Raw genomic sequence first — 25,934 nt, forward strand, 5'->3', positions numbered from 1 at the left:
GATTAACAACAATAAGCCAATCATTATACTGCACTTAGTTTAACCAGGAACCCCGTCTACTTCCACTGAAAACTCACCTACATCTAAATTATTTCAACCTGCCATGATTGCTCCCTACATTTCAGTTTAGTTGGTCACTGCAAAGTTATCCTTATGGATACTTGTTTGGGTTTGCTTTTGAGTCTCAAGTCCAATGGAAGGGAATAAAAGCCTCAAACTTCAGCACTAAAGGAAAGATTGTTTTCTACGCCTAGTTTACGGCAACCTTTGCAACCATTCAAGACCTTCACTGCTATAAATCAAGCTGTGGAGCAACAGCACTTCAAAATAATTGAAGAACTTTCTTAATCCTTGGGAAAGACTGAAAAAAAGATGCTTAGTAGATAATGATTGCCCAAATTCATGTTAAGTTTTGGCTGGAAATCACATCTCATATTCTAAGTGTGACACTATACTACACAACATCAGGATGGTTTCAACAGAACCTGTCTTGGTAGTTTCAGGAGCTCATCCTTCCAGCTGGTTTTCCATTGGACTGTCAATATACTAACCAGTCCTTCTCTTTGATACTGATATAACTTGCTGACTGAAAACACAGCCTGGAGCATTTGCACCATTTGCTCTGTGTTTTACAGAGAAGGACTGGATTACTTCTAGGCACAAGAAAAGAGCAGTGCCTCCTGGTACTTTAGGAATCTGATTCTGTGTACTAGAGTCACAAAGAACTGCAAGTACCTGAAGAAAATGGAGTATGTACTGCTGGAGAGGTCTTACGCATTATTTCTACAGATACATTGGTAAAATTCCTTGCTTTAAGATAGCAGCAGACATAACATGAAAAACACCAGGTAGATGAAGACCATTGCTGGGACAATGGAGACTTCTATGTCCACATCACATCTCAAGTGTCAAAACAACTTTTTTTTTTTTCCCTTCCCTACTGTTCTGAAGTAGCTTTTTGTTGCAGTGCTGCTTTCCTAAGGAGGTGGCTGGCACAATACAGAACAGGCACTCAGACTTCAGATATTGCTATTTTTGCAGTAAGCTGTCTTTGCTCCATCAGCAAATCTTCTTCTGGCACATATCTATGCTCAGCCAGCCTCAGATATGGTCTAATTATGTTTCAGCTGCACCTGTTAGAACAGAGTAAGCCCTCCAAAGTTGTTCCTGTTAAGTTCTGACTGTGGTCACAAACCTTCTGGCAATGTCAGGAAAAACACATGTAAATACTACCTCAGGTAGAAAAATATGTTTAAAAGAACTGAAAGGTTCAGGAAGGGAAAAAAAACACCACAAAACACCAAAACTCACAGGACAGGGTCCTATTTTAAATCCTTTTAAAGAGTCTTTTATTGCACCATTCTTAAAGCTAAAGCTAAATTAGAAAAGGAAGGAAACTCTGGCTGTTTACAGAGGATGTGTGTCACAGAACAGCATGAATCTCCCCCACATACAGCACAGAGTGCTGCCAGGTCAGCATAAAAAAAAAGCTAGGGCACGATCTTCAGCTAATAGATGAGCTACATTCCACTAAATTGTCAGAGCTACACTGACTTTTTATCAGCTGATAATTCCTGATACACAGGCCTAAGCAATATGCAGTTTTAACAAACTCTGTTAATTATTGACACTCAGTAAATACATAAAGATATGCCATTTTTAAATTCTCTAGCTGTTGCATTTAATGCAATGGATTTTTTCCAGAATTTTGAAAACAAAACATATTGAAGCATAAAACCCATAAAGTGAATTAAAAACTTATTTCAAACAATTCACAGCTACTGCCCAATAACACACATCAAGAGCAAAAAAACTCTAGGGTTGGAAGTGGAGAATGTCACATTTTAATGAAAACACAAAGAAATTCAGCAAGAGGTGGCAGAATATCTTGCTCCATTTTAGTCAGGATCCTGGTATTAACACTCACTTATTTTATGACCACAAAATATTTAAAGAGAACATGGAAGACTGCCCAAAAATTGAACTGTCATGGATTTTCAAAAGAATCAGGCAAGCAGTGCTCTGTCCTCTTGCCTGAGTAAAAAAGAACTTGAATCACCACCAACATTTTTTAAAAGCCATCAGCTTTTATTGCATCCTGACTGCATTGAAAACTGCCACATCCTACTGTGTTTGAGAATGAGGACAGCTGTTTATTTATTTAGCTCACAGGAATGCTGTAAAAATTAGGTAATAAGTGTTTGTAATGCACGCTAGAGATAAAATGTGTTATTACTACAGATGGCTCCAAAGCTGAATATTAACTTGAGAGATATGGGAGGTCAGACCCAAATTAGGCACTCTGGCCTCAGTACCAATCAAACACAGAAGTGTTCAGGGCTTTGTCCAAATGGGGCAATTTCATAATCTCCACTCTCATGAGAGCTCAGGCCCACGGAAATCCCCCGAGAAAGCTGAACTTTTCATCAGATAACAGTGTTACAGATTTCCTAGGGGACTACTAACACTAAGCTCAATGTGGAAAGTCTCTATCCAGCTGTCTCAACCAACCTCAGACTGTAGCTTAAATAAACCCAATGCAATCTTCCACAAACCAGGCAATTTCTTAAGATTCAGATTAGAAGTCAATGAAAACAAATGCAGAATTGGCCAGAGTGGAAAACAGAAAATAAATGCAAATTGAAGCTAAAACAGCGTAAGTTTTGGCAACATAGTCCTGACCTTTAAAAGCTATACTGACAAGGCTACAAACAAAGAGGGAGATGATAGCAAGGTGTGAGAAATTTAACTGTTCACTTAGCCCTCTCCACTTTATTTGCTGGTTTAAAATAAAAGTCAGTGTGGACAGACAAGTCTAAAGACTAAAGAAAACATCCAGAACATTAAAAAAATCTTCCTACCTCTGCAGCATATACTAATACTAATTACTGACAAGCACAGTAAGCAATTCTTGTTCTATCATTGTGTCTTTATCTAGACAAGAAAGATAAAGGTGAAAAAAATTAAGGAATTGCATCTACTGGAATAGCTCTTTTGCTAGTTGTGGTTACGGGTGCTGTTGACTCCCCAGTGCACAGTCAGACCATGAACTGGCACCATCATGTCAGCTGGTTCTAAAGTAACCACACTGCCTGTGCAGCCTAATGCTGACAAGCTTGTAGTTTTCCTTGTGCTTCTAACAGGTTTCACACAGTCTTCTGCAACAGGATTCTCAGAAGTGTTTTTCTCAAGCTCCTGTCACCTAGTATAGCTCAGACACTACAGCAAGGCCAGATTTAACCTAACACTGCATGTGCTTTTTCAATTCCCCAATCAAAGAGATTTTAGTCTTGCTCTATTGCATCTATGCCTGTCTACCTAGAATCCAGGCTGGCGTGATTCTAAACTTCTGCCTTCAAAACTGCCTCCATACAAAGGAAGTTTAAACCAAAAGAAGCCACTAAAGCCCAGTTCTACAGGATCAAACTCAGCAACACACATTAGGCTATATGTGTTTACCCATCTCAAGCAAAGTCACACAGTAACAACTGTTCGCAAACAGTCCCACAGAAAACAAGTATGATTCTCCTGGAAACAGATTTTAAAGTACAGCAGACCTTTGTACTTTGATCTCTATCAAGATATTTTCATTAGTTTAATCACATCCTTGGATTCCAATAATAAGGAAAGCAGAAGCAGGCTCTATTGAAAGTGATAATTCTTTATCTAGTTATAGTGTAGTTACAGGGTACTATTTTCTGAATTATGCAAATATCATGCCATCTAACTAATTAAAGCTATATATCTAAGTGCTCAATAAAAAATCTGGGACCAACACTGTCATAAGAAGTCTTTTCTACCTTTGCCTAACTCTTGACTATCAGCCTCCCAGTTTCAGCTGAGGACAGAAAAAAAAAATAACAGACCCACTGGATTCACAGAGAGATAGTAAGGAACCTAAAGCACCTAAAGCACCCTTCCAAGAATGTTTTGGAAATGTTTTTTCAGAAGATCTACCTAAACAATTTCCAATTACTTAAAAAAAAAAAACTCTAAGGACATTCATGTCTGTGCCTGTTCAGCAGCACAGAGATTTGAAGAAAAAATTAATTAGCTAAATGCAGGGAAACTGCCATGTGTACCTGAATCTCCTTACCCAATCAACATGCCACACCACAATCTGTGTGCAACCCAAGTACCCAGTATTGGCCACTTCTTCCCCTTGCTCATTGTGACAGGCTGCATCCACAGCAGAAATCACAGTGGTTCCCACACACTCCCAGATTCCCATTCCTGGACATATGCCTTGGGCTTGGAGGCAGTAGCAGCCAGGAATGCCCCAGGGACTTCTGCTGAGGGCTAGTGCAAGGTAACTGGTACTGAAAACACAGAGATAAAGTAGCTTTCCTACCCACCCCAATAAATCAAGACCTCTCTACTGATACCTCAGGGTAGCATTTTGGCAATACTCTTCCCCTGGCCTAAGGGAAAGGCAAGGACCTGAACGTCAGTGTGGAGCACACTATCAGAGAACCCAGGTGTGTATTTATGTGCAGCAACAGGAATGGCTCCCTGCCACAGTTGGTGTTAGCAGGTATTTTTGGGTATGAAGGCCACCTAAACATATGGTTTGCCACTCTTCATTCCAGCCTGGCTGCTTTTTGCTAGGATTCTTCCCAAAGGAAGTCAGGGAGGAAACCAGTTTGATTCTTAAACCTGCCTACGCTTGCCTAATTAATCTGAATGTTTAGCTTGAGGGTGTGGGTTCAATTTTGTCTGGGACAAGACACTGAGGAGGGAGTTAGCCATCACCTTAATGTCACCTAGCAGATAATGTATGACATCCTGTTTCCCTGAGCACCCTGTAATCGTGCAGTAATACACAAGCATCAGAAAAACCTCTCCAAAGGCTGTTCTTCAGCCCAAGCCCTCTACCATCCTTTACCTATTAAATAAAGGAAGCATTAATAGCACTGACCAGACAGGCTGCAAACTCCTTTTGTCTCCACATCTCTCTTTGCAGCAGAGCACTGCAACATCAGCAAAGAATGCCATCCAGCTGATGTTTCTCTTTTACCACAAGCAATACTAATGCAGCAAATAATTAATACAGCAAACAAGGGACAGGCAGGGCACATGTGGAATAACAGCCCAAGATCTGATGCAATTTCTTAGGCGATGTTTGTTTCCCTCTGCCTATTTCATTGCTTCATTTTTGTTTAGTTGGGCTGGCTTCAAGAAAAATAGAAACATGCCCTTTGGGATCACTGAAAACTAAAAGCAATGCAGTAAATACTAGCCAGGCTGGTTTATTTCTGTGACTTTTAGCAATAACCAAAGAAGATGGCTTTAATTATACCTGTTAATTTATTACCCTAGGGCACTGCAGAAAAAAGTATTTTGGAGTCTTGTAGACAGAAGAAAGAAATAAAGAAAGTGTGCCTCAGAGTCAATAGCAAGCTGCATATCCATCTTTCAAAACAGAAGAAAAGCTTGTTTCTTGCAAACACTTAACCTGATAAAATAGCACTGAGGCCAGCTGCAAATTAGGTGCCTGCAAGCAGCAAGCCAAACCCACTGCAGCTGGCAATCCCAGCAGCCTTGTCATACTCTTGAAAGTGCCGTCACCAAGGTCTTTGACTCTCTGTACTGATTTGCACTCTGCCTTATCATGAGTGCTAAAGACCTTGGTGACATTGCTGGACAGAGATGTAACAAGTGGAACAGAGAGGGCACCTGGCACCTACCTGCAAAATTGATCATATTATGGTATGTGTGTGCCTGCACGTAGATTTCACTGCTTGGGACTTGCTGGAAGCAGCCACACAGCAGCAGTGCCCAACAGCATGACAGCTGCATGTGCTGAACTGCACTTAGCCACACCACTTACCACTTTATCCTGCCATTCTGGACAAAAAAGGTGATACATAAAGCAACACTGGACTGTTCCGTACTGATAGCACCTTCCTATCCAACAGAGAGCTCCTCTCTGCTGTTCCTCCTCAAACTCCTGCACAAATAGCCCTGCTAAGAGGAATTACCTCCTCTTAAGAAGTGTCTAAGATACAAAACCTGTTGGAATGAGTGGATACTGCGGCCTGAACAAAACCTTCATGTTCTTCCTTGTCTTTACCAAAGACACTGACTTGGACATACTTGTGCAAGTCATACCTGTGCAACCTGTGAGCAGTCTGCCATCTTAAGTGGGTCTGTCATCCTCAAGGCTCAGCTCATGCCTAACTTCAGATCAGATGACTAAGAGTCACACCTTGAACATTAGTTTGTGAGGGTGGTTTCAAAGAAGGTTCAAGTGAAAGGACTTTGGCAAATGCTCTCTGAACAGATTCAGACATTAGAAGCCAGATACAGATATGAATACACTGCATGACTACCATTAGTTCCAATTTGCATCCTAGCAATGAGAGATCAACTCTTGGAAGCCTGTTTCAAAATCATCAGGCAGAAGTGGGAAGAGTGTGTGAGGGGAGAAGGGAGCTGCAGACACTCCAACAGAGTCATCCCTCACATCAAGGAGCATACAGTCCATTCCAATGGGGAAGCTGCAAAGTTGCACCTGTCTGCTCCACCAATTCACTTGGCTTCGGGTCCAGGCCAGAGCTAAAACATACAGGATATTATAACATTTTCAATTATTAGCTTATTGAAAATCAGCCCTCCTGCTACTGGGGGAAACATGTATAAAAGGCAGTGCTTTCAGGCTGGGTGGTGCACTTACATCTGACATCCACTCCTACTGTCTCCTAAGTCTCCCAGAGTCAGTGGAAGAAATGCCCCAGAGTGAAGAGGACTTGCATCTCTCCCATCTCATCAACAGCACCTGAGAGCTGACCTTCCTTGCACAGGAGCCTAAGCACTGCTAGTATAAATACATGGGTGCTTCTAAGATTAGAGGATGCTGTTTCATGCATGCTGTCAGAGAATGACTCACACAGCCAAGGAGTGGGCAAGCAGGGTCCCCCAAGCTGGATGGCTCTGTAAATGAGCAGGAGAAAGAAACAGGCTTTGTTCTCCAAAAGCCTTATCAACAATGAACATTCTGTTATTCTCATGACACAGAGGCTTGATTTTTTGATTACACATTTGAAATATTTTATCATAGAAATATAATCTGTGATGACTGGGTCTGAGGCTTGCTTTTACAGTCAGTCCACTAGTATTTACAGTAGAGAGAAACATGAGCCTTCTGACTTTCAATTTGTATAGTGCTCCAAATGCAAAACTCTTTTTGGAATCACTCCTCCCCCTCAGACCTTCCCAGCAGCAAGAGCTTCAACTTATGACTTTGATAGTGTTCTTGTAAATGTCCACATCAGATATTCACTGCATGTCTCAATACAAAACACCACACCAGGACCAGGATCTACTCTTTTGGAAGAGTAAACTTGCTAATACAAGCATAAAAGTAGTACTACTAAAGAGAAAAACACTACTATTAGAAGTGTAAAACCAGTAACAATTATATCTGTCATTCTGGTGGAGAGAGCTTGTTCCCAGCAAATCAAACTAAACAATTGAAGATATCTATGAATTAAACTTCTCCTTGGGAAATAGCCATCTTAACTCATTTTGGTTGTGTTCATTATGTGTCCATCTCTGCACAAAGGGCTCACTCTACATCCCCTCCCCTCTGAAGATGCTGGAGATTTAGGTAAGAGCATGAGGATGCCCTTCACCAGCTCTCTGAGTAAAGAGAGGAGGCCTGGTGGTAAGGATACTGAGCTCCTCAGCAGGGAGGAATGTCCTTTATACACAACTACCAACTAAGGTATGTCAGCAGACCACAGTATTATATGCAGATCTGATCACATCAGAATTCTGCACAACCCTGAAGGGGAGAGAGGGGAGAAAAATACCTTGCACAGTCCATGTGTGTACAAGCATTCAGCACATACCTGCCAACCTGTCACGAACAGTACAGATTATTCCAAGGTGACCTGCAATGTACTGAGCAACACAGAAAAGAGTGTAAAAACACCATCTCTGCTTTATGTGCGCTCAGTACACATCAGACTATGTGACACTACTCACATCATACCAGGTCAGGTATTTTTCCTCCTGCAGCCTGCCTGAGCCATCCTCAAATGAGAGTTAAGAACTACTGCTATGAAACCAAGGACAATTTTCACAAAACACTAAAATACCACCCACGTCCAAAGAGCTGTACATGCCGCATAAAGGCTGTAGGTGAAGACCCTCAATGGCTGATCTCGCTTTTATATTTCTCTGCTTTCTAAACCGTCACTTTCTATCACTTCCACTAGACACATGCCACACTAACACAGCAGCCAGGACAGATAATCTTTTAGGGAAGAATATGCCAAAAAACTTTTACAAGGTACCACGTCAGAGAGACCTGGCAATGGCAAGAGATCCACCACATTTCCTGAGACTGGACAGAGCTCTTTCACATCCCAGTTCTGCTGCAAGCTTCTCACATGATCTCACACCAGTCACTCATTCATCTGCACATGAGAAGAAGGCACACCATCTTCTCACACAAGCTAGAAGTGGGAGGATTCTAATTTTTCATAGGAAATAGGGATGTGAAAGTCCCCCAGACAGTTTTCTTTTGTACCTTGCCAGACAATATCAATATCAAACTGTCATACAGGAACAAAAAAAACCCCTTCAAAACCAAACACAAGAAGGAAAATTGATGTTTCATTGTCAGATAATAACCAGCTTTGAGTTTGTAAACTGAAGGCCAACATCAGCTTTTCCCCATCTGTGCTCTTCCAGCACACTTCTCTTCGGAGCTCAGAGGGTAGAACACCAAATTGTAGCTACATTGTGTTCATTGCTTCACAAAATATCAAAATAACTAGTGCTTTCCAAAAAGACGCTACTTCGACTCCTCTGAGAAAACAAGCACTTGAAATAACTTCAGTGCGCCCAGGATTATCATTTCACATCCAAAACAGCTGCTGTTCTTGGCATTACACACCACGCCTTTTTTTCTTCCACCAAATAAATTAAAGAGCACACAAAGCTTTGACACAGGAAAGGCTTAAGGTACTTCTGCAGGATTGGAACAGGTTCGGTAAACGCTAAGTTACAATCCTGCGCATTCACATTATGGCACATTCCTGAAATTTACAAACATACAGGGAATTAACCAGGCCAGAAACCAGATATTGACTATCAGGCTGTTACCTAAGCCAGAGGAATTTCCCAACTTGCGCAGTGTTCCCAGGACCTTCTGGACATCCTTTATACTCGTGTCCTGCTGGCTGTACAGCAGTAACCTCCTGGCATCCGAGAACAGGCGGGAAACACTGCGGGAACACAAAAATAACCAGCAGCCATCAGCTCCATGAGCCACCATTCACAGATACAGTTTTATATACCAATTCCAAACTTTAATCCGCTTTAGTTATGTCACTCCAGCACAAAAAACTCTTTTCTCAACGTGACAATCCAAGGAGCCTAATAAAAGAACTTGTAATTCAAAGTCAATCTAAGCTACACTGCCAACATCATGCATTTGAAAGCATTTTTAGGACTGGGATGGAGAGAGCCTCCTGCTGCCTATAAACTGTTGCTTCTTAGAAGCACAATAATTTAATAATATCCTTGCTCCTTTCAAATGCTTTGGCAGGTTGCAGATGTATTATGCTCTGCATTAAGCTTATCTTTCCTGACACCATGAATGTAGCAAGTAAGGGAAGGTATAGGAAAGCTGGTCATAAACTGTGCTTCCTGCATCATGTTAGCCAGTAGTAAGTAATAAACAGAGAGTACTCCCTAAATCTGTTCAATTGCCTCCCATTCTATGCTGTTCAGACGTTCATTAATCAGGGAAAAAGATGCTCTGAAAAAAAGAGAATCTTAAAAAGCCTTGCTTTTCATGGGTCAGATTCTGAGCCCAGGTAAAAGAGAACAGACTCAGTCCTTACTCACTCAAGGTTTTTCATTCACCAAGAGCTTCAAGTGCTTGGACCTGGGAATTCCACACACCTAGCAGCTGTCTGCTAGCCCCTATAAACTTGGTGACTTACAAATATTTCAGAGGTGGTAGAAACTGCAAAACCCTCACGTAGTGCAAGATTTCACAACTGGTAGGTGACCTCCAAATGTGCCATTCCCCCATGTTTCCCCAAGAACAGAGATGAGGCAAAAGCAGACAGACTCACATCGAGGCATTGAAGTTTCCAACAATACCAGGGGATTCCCCAGGAGTTGGGTAGCGGAAACATGGGTTGTTGGCATTGCAGATGATCCCCTGTATCCATGGCAAGGTTCCTGCTGAAGGCATAGCTTTATTTGGAAAGTGACCTAGAACAGAAACACAGGAGTTAGGAGACAAACACATGATACAAGCCTCTACTACACAGCATTGTATTTGAAGAGCAATGCTAACCTCTGCACTGGTTATTGCCTCAAAGTGCCTATGAAAGAGCAGAATGGCCAACACTAAGAGGGATTGAGCTTGTATTAGACTCCATTCTGCTCTTTCAAATTTTTCTGCTGGAGTCTAAACCTTTCCACTACGGAACTAGTTAAGTCATAGGCCAGAGCTTACATCCTGTTTAGGAACAAAGCAGTAACAAACTACTCATGGCAGATCTCCACCAGAATGCCACTTGTACCACTTGTGAACCACAACAACTGAGGAAGAAAGGCCTCTCTTGTATAATCCCAGACCTTACACAAGCTGTCAGGCTGCTTTTTGCAATAAGCTTGCTTCCTCACCTCCACACTAGGGAAGGGATCCTGGAGGAAGGTTATGCCCCTTCCTCAGTTTCTCAAAGCTCAAGATTTTGAGGATCAGACACCCACCTCCTCCTCTCTGGTGCCTGCTTCATCCTCCCAGCATGTCTACAATCACTCAGGGGACTAGCTCTCTACCTCCACAACCCCAATGGAAGTGCCAAAGCCAAAAAAAGAAATAGCGTCAAAGCCTAAATTACAGCAAGGCTGATTAATGTGGGTGGCTGAAGGAAGATGGGAATCTTATCAGCCCTCCTTGGAGAAAGCCAAGGTCTCTGTACAGGAGAAAGGTTAAGGAAATGAAGGTTTATTGTTTCCAGTCCCAGGGAACTCGTGCTCCTAGCTCTGTTTAAAATAGAAGAGCTATTTACTTGACCTGTCTGACTTTTGTTTCATTTCACTTTTTTGATCATCTTGGCTGAGGGGCTTGGGGAAAAGGAGAGGAGGGAGAAGGAAGAAAAATGCTAAGACTTTCAGATTCTTCTCAAAATTTCCCAGAGAATCTCCTTCTCTGTCCTCCATGCCTTTCATACTACATTGTTAGTAACGCCAAGAAAATGTTTAGAGCAATGTAGAAAGAGGAATGGCACATGGCTTATGATAACTTTTATATATATAACTTTATCATAACTTTTATGATAACTTTTTATACATAGTGAAGCATGTAACACCAGTTTCTCCAAAGTGTAAAGCAGGAATCTGTTGGTTTTAAATCAGATGAGATACACAGAAAACAGTGCAACAGCCCATAAAGTTTCAATTACATTCCTGCAAACATCTAGCTTTTCAGAAGAGATTAGTCACATCTTGTCAGAATCTCTCCCTCCCACCACCAAAAAAGTGCATTTTGATTAACTTGAAGGGTCACAGGAACAGAAAAGTTCTACATTAGAAAACAGAACTCTGGCCCAATAGCAATCTAATATGTCTTCTCTCACTGGTCTGGTGAAAGCCACATAACTACCACTTCAAAGTTAATTGTTCCTCCACTTTTTAAGAGAACTTCCTCATACTAAGCTAAGCCATCAGAAACCAGAAACCCTGAAAACAGTCCAATCCTTGGTTCTTTTCAAACAAGGAAAGAAAACTGAAAATTTTACTTGTTTGTTGAAAAACACTACCATTAAAATACTGGGACTTTGTGGACTCTACAAAGCACTTGCACACATCTGTACTGCTATCACCAGGCATTACCTACAAGTGATTTCATAACAGCATACAACACTTCCACTACAGATAAAAATCCTGCTTCCCTTAAGGCATCCACAGGGTTGCCAAAGAGCTCGCTGTCAACCCAAAAGCCTTCTTTCTTTCTATCTCTGCTCACAGTTCAGCAAAAACTGCTTCACTTCACAACACATCCACATCTGTCAGCAGAAGTGAACGTTCAGTGAAACCAATCCAGACAACACTATCTAGAAACCTGTTACCAGACATCCTTCAAAAACAAAGAGGAATTAGCTAGAGACATGAATTAAAAGTTACCAGATGCCCTCTCTCTATAACTGCTGAGAAGAATGTAAGAAGGTGAGCAAAGCAGTAACAGTCAACATAAATGGTAAGGGAAAAGGATTGCAGGTGAAAGCCTCAAAACTATGCTTACAACACCATGGAGCCAGAGCAAATGTTTTACAGGAAGGCTACTGGTAGGTGATGTTTACAGGAAGGCAAGATCAAACCAAGTTCTACAAAAATCACAGCCCTTGCTATGTTTCAGTTTATATACTGCCCTGCCATACCTGAAATTCATTACCACTGAGGTTGCTAGTTATTTATAAAAGCTGAGTAGACTGCTTATTGCTTCTCTTCAGCTTCATGTCTACATTACAGGTAAATCTCCTAATGCCACCATAGCATTCAGTCGGAAGAGGCAGTTCAAATTCCATGTAAAGTATGAGATTTAACTTAGAGAAGCTTCAACTGTGCTGTCGAGTGCTGAAACAAGCGAGTTAGGCAGTACATGGGATCAGCAGAGTCCAAAGTGTAATGGGAAACTGCAAACACTAACATCTCAGCTTTAAAAGATACCAGCTTGAACATCCAGCAAACAGCACAAAATGCCCCAGTTACTGCAAAGACAGGGAGTTCTTTCCTCATTTTAAGAAAGAAACACTTCAGTGGGCCCTTTGGAAACATGTTTTGCTGACCCTTAGCCTTACCTTGCAGTAATCAGGCTAAGGAAAGATAAACAGAGCTCTTCCACAATCAGTTAATTGCAGTATGAAACTGTCACCAAACACAGTAAAACGACATCATGTTGCTAATAAACAAGTCACACTTCCTAAATCAAATGGCAACCTATAGAGGCCTATAGATAATAATTTATAAAGAACAAGTTTCCTTTGAAAGAAAAGAAGAAATGTACCCATTTAATGTGCAAAGAAAAATGTAGAATTGGTTTTTTTGTCAGCAGTGTATGACTGCTGAATCTACTAAATGCAGAGCTGACACTGTAATTGTTTGAAGTAATGGAATCTTTAATGTGGTACATTAATGCACTTTACTACCTGGAAACAAGATTGCTTTCTTAGAGATCAGAACACTGCATTCTTTTATGCTAAGTCACACACAGATCAAAAAAGAAAAATAAGATTGGGATTCCATGCAGGTTTTACAGATATGTCAGAGTTGTACAGCAAATTCTCAGGCAATATAAATGCAAAATGAGAAACAGCAAGAAAAGGAGCAGCAATGTACAGTCCTGGAACAACAGCACCAGTTAACTGCAGTTCTGGAGGTGGAAGTAAAGCAGTTACTAAGCCCTCCTGCAGATTTCTGACTGAAGTAGGGAACCACTGCTCTTTGCATCTTGCCAGTTGCATTATTACATTCTAGCAATGAAACAACAAGCATTCTGGGTGCAGCTGCCCTGTGTGGTACTTACATTCATGCTGCTCATAGGGCGGATATGAAAGTCTTACAGAGATCAGGATGAAGAAGATAAACAGAGGCCAGGCAACTTCGATCAGCAGCTGGAACTGGAAACAATAAAGGCAAAGTATTAAGACATCATATTCAAAATAAAGGTCAGAACAGAAGTTCTAGGACAATCCACTTGTACGTCAAAACAGTTTTGTAAGAACTGTCTCACTTTGCTTTTCCTACACATTCCAGGATCAAAAAGTTTGTTCCTCCAACTTTAGAGGATAATCTGCAAAGAATTGCAATTTTTTTTCATTGATATGTGCCAGTTATTCAACTAAAATTGATGTGCTTAAGGGTTATTTTTGGCTTTTTTATATAGTTTTTTGTCCCCTGAATAAAAGAAACCTCCCAATGATTCTTTCTGGCAATGAGCTGAACATTTGTATCCCATATTTTGAGGTAGTGGGGTACTTATATTCCACTCTCACAGTAGACCATTAAGCTTCTACCCTAACACATCAGACATGGAAAAAGTGCTGATGCATGCTATGCCAACTCTTTTAGTACTGCATAAATATATTGGTATCTAGAAAGCAGAGCTGATAAGATTAGGCTCATATCTAGTTTGTTTTCTTCCAATTTACATGTTTTCCTGAAGATAGGCAGCACCCATGGGTGCAGGTCATCTACAAAAAGGCAGTGAGTATCAGGCAAATAAAGAAAGAACTCAATTATTTAGAGGGACAAGACAAGAAAAAAAGGCCTGCTATTAAATACACAACATTTTTTAGACAGAATTGAAGTGCAGAAATATTCACTAAGTTGTGTCACATCCCACAGAAGCATGTGGACAAAGCAACTCCCCGGCCTAGAGCTTCTGAGACACTAGCTGCAGTTTCCCAGACTTGACCTTCACTAGCCACATCCATACTTTCCCACTCCAGAAAGATGGCCCAAACATGTACTTTCAGTTAGCTATGAGACAAGGAAAATCTGAAAACTTTTTATGCTGCTACTTCACATATTTCTCATCTATTACTAGCAGGAGAACAGAGTGTTTCCTTGGTCAAATGAAGACAAATATTTTTCACTTACTTCCTGCAAATCTCAGTCTTTTCTAGTAAGATATCTACATCATTCTCCTTAAAAGTCAGTGTAAGACCTGCAATCCAGTGGGAGGCAAAATACCCACCCACAAATGTGTTTTTCCATGTTCCATCAGTAACAGCTAAAATTGGACTCTTAACACTCAGCATAAGGCACTCTGTGAACTTTGAGGTCAGAGACTTCTAGGTAAGTATTGTATTGCAAAAGAAGCTCACACTGTATAAACAGGGCATTAAAACAAAGGCCATTGGATCCAGCAGAGGAAATTATGTAGGATGGCTTCTCATAGATACCCTTCATAGCTGACATCAAACAGCTATCTAAAAGGCAAAAAAATTGAGCATCAGTCTCCCAGGCACTCCTGGTAACAGTGCCAGTCATTGTAAGATAATTTCTGGATACTGTTACCCACTGGATCCTAAGATTATCTCACCTGGTTAGAGCATGGTGCTAACAGCTCCAGGGCTGCCAACAAAACCCCCATACGGACCATCCTCCTAGGAGCTGGGCTTGATGACCCTTGTGGGTGCCTTCCAACTCAGAATATTCTGTCATCTGTTATTGTCATTGTACAACTGTACTGTTATTGTTATTTACAACTACTGGGTAAGAAACTCCACTGAGACCACACTAACAGAAGCGCCAGGAAGATGCCTCAGTACCTTTGTCTCTTATTACAATATACAATGTAGTGGCAGCACACACTCCAGCCACTAACACCGGCAGCCTGCTTCCACCTGCATTAAACAGTGCTCTGGCTCCCAGAGATCAAAGACCTAGGACACAGACAGCTAGTCTGCTTCTGTTTTGAGGGTACTCTTATAGCAGCTGCCAGGATGGCATAGCAGGACTTTTCCTCCACTTGACAGAAAAGTGGATATGAAACCAGGACAAGTCCATTGTCTTCCAGCCTCAATGGTCATGCTCTACACAGCCTTCTGTGTACACCCTGGTACAACTGCTGCTACACTGTTTGGGGAAAGCAGGGTCAGCTGGGCTTGTGGAGGCTTCCTGGGGTGACCAGTGTGGACAGATAGCCTCTCACAGCCCTGCAACTGCTACAGAACTAAAAAGAAAATGCCCTTGAGCTCAAGCCCTGGCTTGCTCAGAGAAATATCAACCTGTTGCTGAAGGGGGAACAGGGCACCTGCACACACAACTCCTCTTCTGCACGCCTGGTTACACAGTCACAAAGGCAACCACGTGTGGGCTGCATGCACAACACACCTAACTTGGCACATCAACAGCCTCTGGCAGGATAGAGAAAGGAGGGATGCAGCTCAGACTGACCAGGCTGCACCTTCACAGCTGAAGGCAGGCATCGTAGCAGGCACCAAAATGCAACGTTGTGAGAGACAGCTGGCAACTGCTGCACCAGAGGCTTGCACAGGAACAAGATCAGAGAGCCAGAAGCATGTCAGTAGAGACTCCTCACAAAAGTCTCTTCTGCTGCACAACAAAACCTGAGTTATCTTCCTGTGCTCCTAAAGGTCAGCAGGTTCCCTCCCCTGCTGCTTCCTGACCCTGCTGCAACAGCACTTTTCATCCACTGTGACCTTTCCAGACAAGGACACAAAGATACTAAAAGAGAACATGTCTCACTGAGATTCAGTCTAAGTAGATATTGAAAAATCAAGTCTCCTGTACTACTTTTGTGTGACCAGCCTGGTAAATAATGAAATGAATCTTCAAGCACCCAACCCCTCACCTATCTCTGCTCCATCTGGAGTTGAAGAAGGAACATCTCATTCGTGCACAGCAGGTGAATTCAGCTAAGAACAAATTTGTCCTAATTTTACCAAGGTTAATCCCTAAATCATGCCAAATTTGTACTAGTTGTCTGATTCAGGATGCCATTAAACACTGAGCTCTACATTGTGTCAACAGGAAATCTGTTGAGCAAGAACTAAGCAGACTATCACCCCATCCCACTGCCAACTCCCCTTCCCACCTTTATGGTCCAGTTTCAATGCAGAGAGCTACCAGAAGCTGACCAGTCTCTCCATGCAAATTGGAGGTGTCTCCTCATTTGCAAGAAACCAGGGAGAGAGATGTTTTTACACAGTGACCCCTGAACATGATTTTTCTTTCCTCTCTCTCTCTCTGTGTGAGCTCCTTCCCCCCACTCCAGTGTTGCTGGAAATTATCCAGTACAAAGTAACACTTGAACTGCACACATCAGGGTGAGCTTTGAACCCAGCTTTCGCAACGCAGCCCAAACTCACAGCAGCCAACAAGATGGTTCAGTGGGAAGCCAAGGCTAGCCCACATTTTTCGTGAGAAGGGTAAGGATCAAACTATTTCTATGCTAAGTAAGTACAAATTGGGAGGGAGCCTTCATCAGCATAACTCAAGGACAACAGTCTCCCAATGGGAAAGCAAAGAGAAAGAACTGTGCAGCCATGATAACAGCATGGTGAGAGAAGATGTTCTGCACCTTCTCTGCCATTTCCTGTTAAGTGGGTTTCTCCTGGTATTTTCAGGTAAGTCCCAAATGAGAACCATTAATGAGAAAACCACTGCATAACTAAGGAGTGCCACAAAAATGAGCCATGTCTCAGGCCTTCATTATGAAATGACTAACAATAAATGTGGAATAGAGATTATGAGCAGTTTCATGCCCTCTGAGGTACTTGATGGGAAACCAGTACAGCAGCTGCCAGAAACAGCTGAGCAGATCCAGAAAGGTTACCCTACTGCACTTGTCTGGCACCACCAAAGGACATGAATTCACCTCTGCTGCCCAGTAAACCCACAGCTACCTTGACATGACATGCATGCTAAACTTAGACCTTTTCACACCTGATGCAATACTGAGGTTGCTCAGCCTGGAGGCACACTCTCTACAACTGCCTGAAATGAGGCTACAGCAAGATGGAGGCTATCCTCTTCTCCCAGGGGACTAGTGACAGGACCAGAGGACATAGCCTTTAGCTGTGTCAGGGGTCAGGCTAGACATCAGGAAGTTTTTTCACTGCAAGGGTGATCAGGTATTGGGACAGGCAGCCCAGGGAGATGGTGGAGTTGCTGTCCCTGAAAATGTTCAAAATATGACTGGACATGGCACCTAGTGCTGAAGTTTAGATGGCATAGTGGTGTTCAAGAAAGGCTGGATTCGATGATCTTGGAAGTCTTTTCCAAACTTAATGACTCTAAGATTCTATTATTTTCAGAAGATCCTGCCAAAAAATTACTAAGCCATCATTCTCAGTGTAAAAATCAGCTCCTCTGAAATAGCGTCCTGGTTTACCTCATTTAAACATCACTCCAGAAAATCCCACAACATTCTAGAATTCCCCTACTTTCTAATGGCAGTCTGGTAATAGGCAAAAGTTAGACCTCCAGTAGCAAGATAGGAAGAGTACTTTTAGCTCTTAGGGCCTAGGCTACATGGGCAATAGCTGAGAAGAGCCAGCCTTAAAGAGTCACAGCCAGTTTGGAGACTACTTTCCCAGCTTCATTTTTCTAAACTATGAGGCTGTTCACAAGGCCAGGATGTGACCCACATCCGGAGAGCAGACAGCCTCACTTGGTGCAGTTGGCACAGTCCCTGACCTCTCTGGTAGGCAGTCCTGTCCAGGGAGATCAGGATCCATGAAAGGCAAAAACATGCAAAACAAAAACTTTGTTGTCATTGGCAGCTCTGTTTATACATAAGAAAAGACAGAGGCCATGAGCCCCTTTTGTCTGTTTTATTTAAGAATGGACTAACTCCAGCTCTGAATTCACTGGACCCAAGTCCTATAAAAATAAGCTTCAGACACCTGAGTGAAGGCTTCAGGGACTGTGACCATTACCAGCGGTGAATATGATAGCCTTTCCTCCCTTGTGACACTGAGTTTCTAAAACAACCCAACCCAACAAGCTGGCAAGCATCCTGACATTTGCAGGGTTCAGAAAGCTTATCAGAGACCACTTTCCACTCACCACTTCAGTAACTCGTGTTCCTTTCACATTCCCTACTGATACCTCCTCAAGGTCAGATCTAACAAGCCAGATCCTCTGAACAAGCCTGTTGCACAAATCATGCCCTTGTCCAACACAGGTACTCCCTAAACCCCTAGAGGTTCAATACCATGCTTTCTCAGACTTTCAGGTGTTTGCAAGAGGTATAGCAACCTATGAGGTCTCAATCTAAAGGTAAAAGAATTTTAAGAACACCATACTGGATCCACACTCCTGTGCCCTTTTTATCACAAGGAGAAATTCTTCTTCTGTGTTGACTATTCTTAACAGGTAAATTTCCACACTGTTAACAGATGGTGAGGACAGTACTTTAGCCACTCAGACACACCCTGGCAGAAGGACATCATTTGCCTGGGTTTATCCTCATGCTGATACAGGAACATGCTTCATGCCAGCCACTTAATCTATATCTTCTGTTGTAAAGTTAAATGGCAGGTTTGGGATTCTCTCAATGATTAAAGTGACTGGAGATGTCTGCTACTGCTTCTGCCACTTCTGCCAATGTTGCAGCTTGCAGTATCCAATAGATTTTAGACTCATGGGCACATCCCTGTAGCCTGGCAATGCCCCACCACAGAGCAGAGCAGGTCCCAGCATGGGTTTTCATTTCACATCTTTGCTGCTGCACACAGGAGTCATGCACCCTCTCTGCCTGATCTGACACCAGTGTTGCAGTACTCCAACAGTCTCCCACACTGGAACACAGGACAGAAGTCATGAGTACCTTCAAACCCTCTGGTTCTTGTACACCCACCACCCTGTCCAGTTTGAATAAGGTCTTTCCAAAGCCAGACCAGTTGCAGGGATCTCTAGAGGAGGAACATTAACATACAGGATATTTCCCTGTTTTTCTTGAAAAGTTGTATAGTCTTGTAAGCTACAAGACAGTTACTTAAGATCTCAAAACACCCTTGGGCTAATACTTACAGTCTGTCTTCTTCTGTAGGTAAAGTTCTTCCATAGCAGCAACCCCAGCTGTGTCCAGAAAGCCATCTTCCTTCAGCAAAGACTAGAAGCTCCCTTTGTGTAGCAGCAGCAGTACAGTACAAATGTTGTGGCCAGGCATTAACTAGTGAAAAAAAAGAAAAAAAACAGGAAAAGAGTTGAAAGAGAAAAGTTCTGTCATCCAAAACAGAAAAGGCAATAAGATAGGGAAAGAAGAGGCTGCACTCTGTGACCTTGCAGCCCCTCCACAGAACATGCCACTGCCTTCTTTCTTACCCCATGCACTCCAGCCACATTTCATGGGTCTCAGTAAGCTCAGATTTAGACTCATTGTTTCTAATCTCTGAGCTCCGAAACACAAAAAGAGGTTTTCAATAGAATTCTTATTTTCTGCCCCAGAAATTCCAAGAGCAAGGACAGCCCAGAATGAGAATAAATAACAGGCTTTGAAAAACAATTTAAAGATCCCTCTGAATAAGACTGAAGGATACAAAACAACCTTTTTCCTTAAAGCCTCTTTCCATATTTACTTTTATAATGGCAAAAAACTGACTGCCAAATTAGGAAAGCCTTTGTTTTGAAGTCCAGTAGACATTGCTTGTAGGAGAAAGTGCTGTGCACTTAACAGGCAAGGGAGAAATGCTCATTCCCTTCAAGGCAAGTGACTAAGAAGGACGCTAGAGTAGATGAAGTAAATAGAAAACTGTTGTTTAGTCAGTGTTCAGGTCTTGCAACTACCTGGCCTCCAAGACTGTTGTGAATTAGATGTGTTAAGTGTGCATCTTCCTACAGTATGAGAGCACAATAGCATTAAAAAATATTAATTATAATAATTTCTAAAAACTGATCTCTTCGGTGGCAATTAATAAGAACATAGTATAGGCTTGGTACATGTACTCTTCCAGCTCAATCTCTAGGCTCTAAGGTGAGCTTTCACTATATTAGTTAAATGTCATTAAACCTTTTTTCCAAAATTAATTCAGCATATCTTAATTTACTTCTGAATTTTAAGGCCACTTCAAATAAAGAGCAGTTGAATCCTCAGGAAGTGTCTGCACAGGAACTTAGTTAATCCACTTTAAAATTAATTCTGATTTATGTTGACAGAAGCAGCATTAAGAGGATGAGTAGCATGTGATTCAAACACCAAGACAACCACTCTTCCCAACACCTGTTAAACTGGGAATACACACTTTTGATTCTGGTGTTCCACAGAACAGCACCCTAGCCCAAAGATTCAGAGCCGCATGCCTGATTGCAAACTGTATTGAAAAGACTACCTAAAACCCATAAATGTGCTAGGAACATAAGACTTCCTCAGGAAATGCTCCAACCAGTCCTACATTGAAATAAGACTAGATGAAAAATTCTGGATATGGGCTTTGAGTTGATGAACAACTACCATCTTTAAGTCTAATCCAAAAGTAAATTCCATTATTACAATGACTTGCAGATTAAAAACTTGTCTCTTAATAATGTAGGTCTGTGTTACAAAAAAATTTCTCTAACATGGCTAACAAAAATAAACCTGTTACACTGAGTTCTGTAGATGTTTACACTGTAGTATCACAACAGGACAACAGTGTTTCTTAGCGCCAGTACAGAGACCCAAAGAGCAGGTAATGGATGCCTACAAAACCTTACAAACTGAACCCCATACCAGCACGCCAGCAGCAGAGCTTGCAGTCAGCATGGGCTCATTACCTTCTGCCAGGTGCTGCTCCAGCTCTCTGACAGGACCTCCACAGATGCTCCTTCACAGAGAGATGCCCAGCTCAGACAGGACAGCCATCCTTCCCTGCCCAGTGCATCCTGCTGGCTGGAGCACCCTGACACTAACACACTGCAGATGTGTGCACTGGCTGGTAGACCATGAATTCCCAGACATACTTAGAGAAAGGCACTTGGCAGGCTACTGGCATATCCACAGCAGAGAAAAGACCCACCCTTTGCAGGGAATCTCAGAGGAAAAATCTTGGCAGATGAATGCACACATGCTCATGGACCAAGGCACACTTCTGCAGACAGCCTTGGATATGGGGGGGGTCTTTGAAGCACCTCCTCTCGATGTCAATATGACATATCTAAACTGCAATCAACCTAGCAACAAAGCTAAGTAGGGAATACTGTTACCCCTCCTCCGTACTACCTCTATGCTTAAGTTTCTGCATAGTATTTAAGGGATTTGGCAACACTTTTACTCAGTCTAAAGAGAAACCTGGATTACTTCTTACTGATCACTAATGTGGTACAAAAATCCTTCTAAAAACGTTAAGATAATTGGTCTTTTCAAGCATTTTTCCACAAGGACATTGGTACTGGTCTGTGAGCCACAGACCTCCATTTGATTTTTTTGTGCTGCCCACCATGCCACAAAACAATCTTTGCTGCCTGAGTCTAATCCTGCAGTCACTGCACTGTTTGGCATACAGAAGCAGAGGACTGGAAGGGACTGTAAAGCCTTCCAGTCACTGGTAGTTATGCAACAGGTGTTTATCTTCAGAAGGGTGTTCAGAGTATCCACTCCATACTTCATACTCAGGCCATCAGTAGTGTTAAATCTCTGCAAAAAAACTAATTTCCAATGCTTTCCAGAAACTAAGCAAACATCAAAACCCATAAGAATAAAGTGCCACAGGAAGAGTAGAAAAAGTATCCCATGGAGAGTCAAAGGGACTTTTGGTGTTCTCATCAATAGAATTAGACTCTACTCCTGCACCTTAATACTCTGCACAGAGGCAAAACAGAAGTTCAACCAGTCTGTGCAATGAGCAAATCAAAGAGTAGCTGGTTTAACACATATCAGTGAAAATTCAGATACTAAATCCTTGCCACAGGATGCAGAACATGGAAATACTGCGTTATAGAGGTTGTAACATTCACATCATGTTAGCAAACTGTAGAGAGCTAAGGGCACATATTTTATCATTTAACTCATCTCAGCTGACCAGCAGAAGAATGCACAGCCAGGAAGATTCAGCTGTGCAACCTGCTTCAACTTAATCTCTCTGGAGTTAAGCTAGACTTTACTGGGAACAAAACAAATGATCTGGCATGTTCTTTTTGGACAAAAGTTTCAAATGACATAAAAATACTGACTTTCAAGGACTGCCCAGATGTAGGCATATCAGCTAAGTCCCTGCATTGAAGAAGGGCGTGGAGCCTAACAGTGAACTAATCAATCGAGAGCAACACCTGAGCCTGAAGTGTATTCAGTTCTTCCAGCCATGCTGGGTGACAGCTGCAGTGACACTGTATGTCCCAGCCAGTATCTGTTCCAGACCAGGGAACAGGTTTGTTACTAGTCACCTCTGATTTTCATCCACAGAACCTGACATACTTAGTTCACTGCTGACAGAAGTTAACTAGGTTCACCTGAATTACTAATCCATCAGAAAGCACTCAGCAAACTAGTATCAGAGGGAAATGGCAGAGCATCCTTTCAGATGTTCTTTCAGCTCACAATAGGCAAGAACCATAAGCAGGGATGCAGAGAACTGATTGATTCAACATTTCCAGCTTGGTTAAAGTCCCACTTTATCTTCACTTCAGACCAGTCTGATAAGTTCAACATGCTGGGGAATACAACTTGCCATTTACTACTGCAGTGCCAAAACTTTGTTAGTTTCCAATGATGGCGTTTGTCTCACCTGTGTAAAATTTTGAGCCAACAGCGGGTACCAGTGATCACTCCTGACACTCATCCGGAACTCCCTGAAGGAGAAATACTGCTTTCTGTCTAGAGTAAGAAAACCTGCAGGAATTCATCTCCATATCTCTAGTTTTCTTGTGATATAAAGTCCCACAGTACAACACCCATCTGCACAATTAAAGCACAGATTCCACACACTTGTCCCATGGTCTGCCTCTGCAGAAGACTCCCTGCACATGACATTTTGCCCTGCTGCAGAAATCCTGAACAGCCTCCCCAGCCTACACAGCTGCAATTTCATCTCATTTTCTGCAATTCAGAAAATTACTCAAGAGAAAGTTAGGCTACAGGGCAACCTCTGTAAATGATGACAATGAAACACATCCTTTGGCCAGCCCTTTCTCTCTAGCAGGGTGCTAGCTGTATTTCAAAGTAGAATGGCTGTTGAAAAGTCCATTAGCTGGTATACCAACAATCTCCAGACCTAATCCCTCTTAAATAAATGTACTTTTACATCTGTAGATTTAGCAAGTAAAAAGCTCAAGTGGCAGAAAATCAGTTCCCCACCCCCATGCTTGGTGTCAGTACTAAGTAAACATAAAATAGCCTTCAAAAGCAGCTTTCTGCAAACAATGCAGCTGTTTGCTTTCTTTGGGGAGGCAAAAAACCTTTCCCCTAGAGAAAAAAAAAGTTAAATCACTATTTCAAGAGAGAACAAAGTGAACTTACCAAACCTAATGAGACTGGAACATTTCAGGGCTCTGGCAAGACACTACAGACAATTCAAACTAATTCCTTGTCAGCAGAGCTAAAAAGCTTTCACCAGTTGATGGAAGGCTCAGTGGCCTCCATGAATTAAGCTAGCAGCCCCTGTCCTCTCACTTAAATTTTTCCTTATCACAGAAGTTACCACCACTGGCAACTCTCCACAGACCAAGTGGCCATGAAGAGTACCAATCTAACAGCTGCATCTGATGCCCTTATGAGCTACAAGAGCTTTTCCTTTCTCACAAGCAGACAATCTAGCATTGGTGTCCCACCTCAGACAAAAAAATGTGAACATCTGCTTTACTCCAATATAACAAAAATAACTTGTACTCTATACAAGTATTGCGTCAAATGAGACTCATTTTGGAAAAGAAGGAACTAAAACAAACATCAGATTTCTGAAGAAATATAATCCTCTTTATGAACATTGATAAATGTCTTGACATTTAATTTCTTTTAGGTAGTGTCAAGCTGCATTTTGTGAAGGAAACAATTTCATGAGCCATGTGAATTCTGCAAATCCCAGATCTAGAGTCCCTCAGTGATGTGTGTGCCATCAGTGGAGAGCAGATCCCTCCAAGAACTGTGCATATGAAGGCAGGACAGAAGGGCTTGACTCATGAACTGATATTTTGATCTACACAAGACAAACCACCAGAGGACCAGTGGCCTGGATGGGCACTAGTGTAACAGAGGTGCAATTAAGTCTTAGAGCCCAGAACTAAATCCTCATTTCCCAAATCAAGATCTAATGCCTGGGCATTTCTCTGCCAAACACCAGGATTTCCCTCCTTCCAGCACAGTAGCTGTAACTAGAAGAAAAAAACCAGCATTGATCCCAATTATATTAAGATTAGGCTAGATAAAGAGCAGCTGTGGGCAAGTGCAAGCAATTTTTGTCCTGCTGCTAGAGACCTAATTAGACATAAAATCCCCAGCGGAAACAGGCAGTGCACAGAGAACCAAAAGTAATGTCCATTTTGTGATCTAAAGCCACACTAAGCTTGCAAAACCCAAAGGAACAAATCTGACATTCCCATCTCTAAAACTTCCAAGCAGTCAAAAAACATATGACATCTACTGGAGCTCTAGGAAAGAGGGGAAACTGCCACCTGAACAATGTCAACTTTATACAAATAACAGTACTGATCTTTTAAAGCAATCTTTGAACCCAAAGAACCTGAAATAGGTTACAAAAAGGCGCCATAAAAAGCATTAGCAGCACAGAGTTCAAGCAACTCACCTAAGGCCACAAGCAAGCAAAAGCAGAGATTAGAACGAAACCATCAGAACCCACACGTCGGTCTCCTGGCTTAAGCACTGCCAGAGCCTGCAGCAGTCACAGCCAGTGCAGGATCAGCAGTGGAGGTGTGAGCTTTGGACCTGCGGGCTCCTGCCTGGGGCACAGGATCGTTATCACCAGAGGCACACAGACACTAAAAGCTGGTCTTTCACAACCTCCTGACAGAGGACATTTCTCTCCCTTTTGCCAAATGAATACGGGACACAAAGTTTTCTATTCCATCTAGAGAATCCTTCAGCAAGAAGTGCTTTCCTCTTCAAAATCACCCAGGTCATGTCGCAAAGTTTACACCAGCTCCTTGTTCCTAGTAAAGTGACAGGAGAGCTTCTGGGTCAGCAGACAAGAATTTGATTAGGGTGACAAACAACAATATTTTAGCGGCAGTTCTTGGCAAGATCCCCTACTGGTTTATTTCCCACATTGACTACTTGGCCTTCGGTTAGGTAGTAAACAAATTCTGGTCTTGTTCTCCAATGCTTACTAATACTGAAGGCAACTAGTAAATGGCTTTCAGCATGGCTATAAAGTTGAACTTGTTTTCCCTCCTTGAGGAATATGTAAAATTGGGTAAAACCAACGTTTAAAGGACAATGCCAAAATACCAGGAAGCTGATGAAAGAGTCTCATGGAATACCTCTAGCAACCTGCCACCTCTGG

The 25,934-nt window shown here is 42.1% G+C and overlaps 1 protein-coding gene across 3 annotated transcripts in view; it reads right to left on the reverse strand.

The window, feature by feature from the left end:
• The window catches only part of ABCA1 (ATP binding cassette subfamily A member 1), a 90,997-nt gene that overhangs the window by 56,429 nt on the left and 8,634 nt on the right, over positions 1–25,934 (reverse strand). For 2 of the 3 annotated variants that reach the window (XM_056514651.1, XM_056514649.1), the window contains exons 1-5: positions 25,218–25,341; positions 19,537–19,678; positions 13,556–13,649; positions 10,095–10,236; positions 9,115–9,236 (exon numbers count right to left, since the gene is read on the reverse strand). In XM_056514651.1, the coding sequence (XP_056370626.1) occupies positions 9,115–9,236; positions 10,095–10,236; positions 13,556–13,649; positions 19,537–19,602 (424 nt within the window). In that variant the 5' untranslated portion in view covers positions 19,603–19,678; positions 25,218–25,341. Of the gene's footprint in view, positions 1–9,114; positions 9,237–10,094; positions 10,237–13,555; positions 13,650–19,536; positions 19,679–25,217; positions 25,342–25,934 lie in introns of those variants that run through there. The other variant, XM_056514650.1, reaches the window with a different exon arrangement.

This window comes from Oenanthe melanoleuca, chromosome Z (genome assembly GCF_029582105.1).
Source record: "Oenanthe melanoleuca isolate GR-GAL-2019-014 chromosome Z, OMel1.0, whole genome shotgun sequence".
NCBI lineage: Eukaryota > Metazoa > Chordata > Aves > Passeriformes > Muscicapidae > Oenanthe > Oenanthe melanoleuca.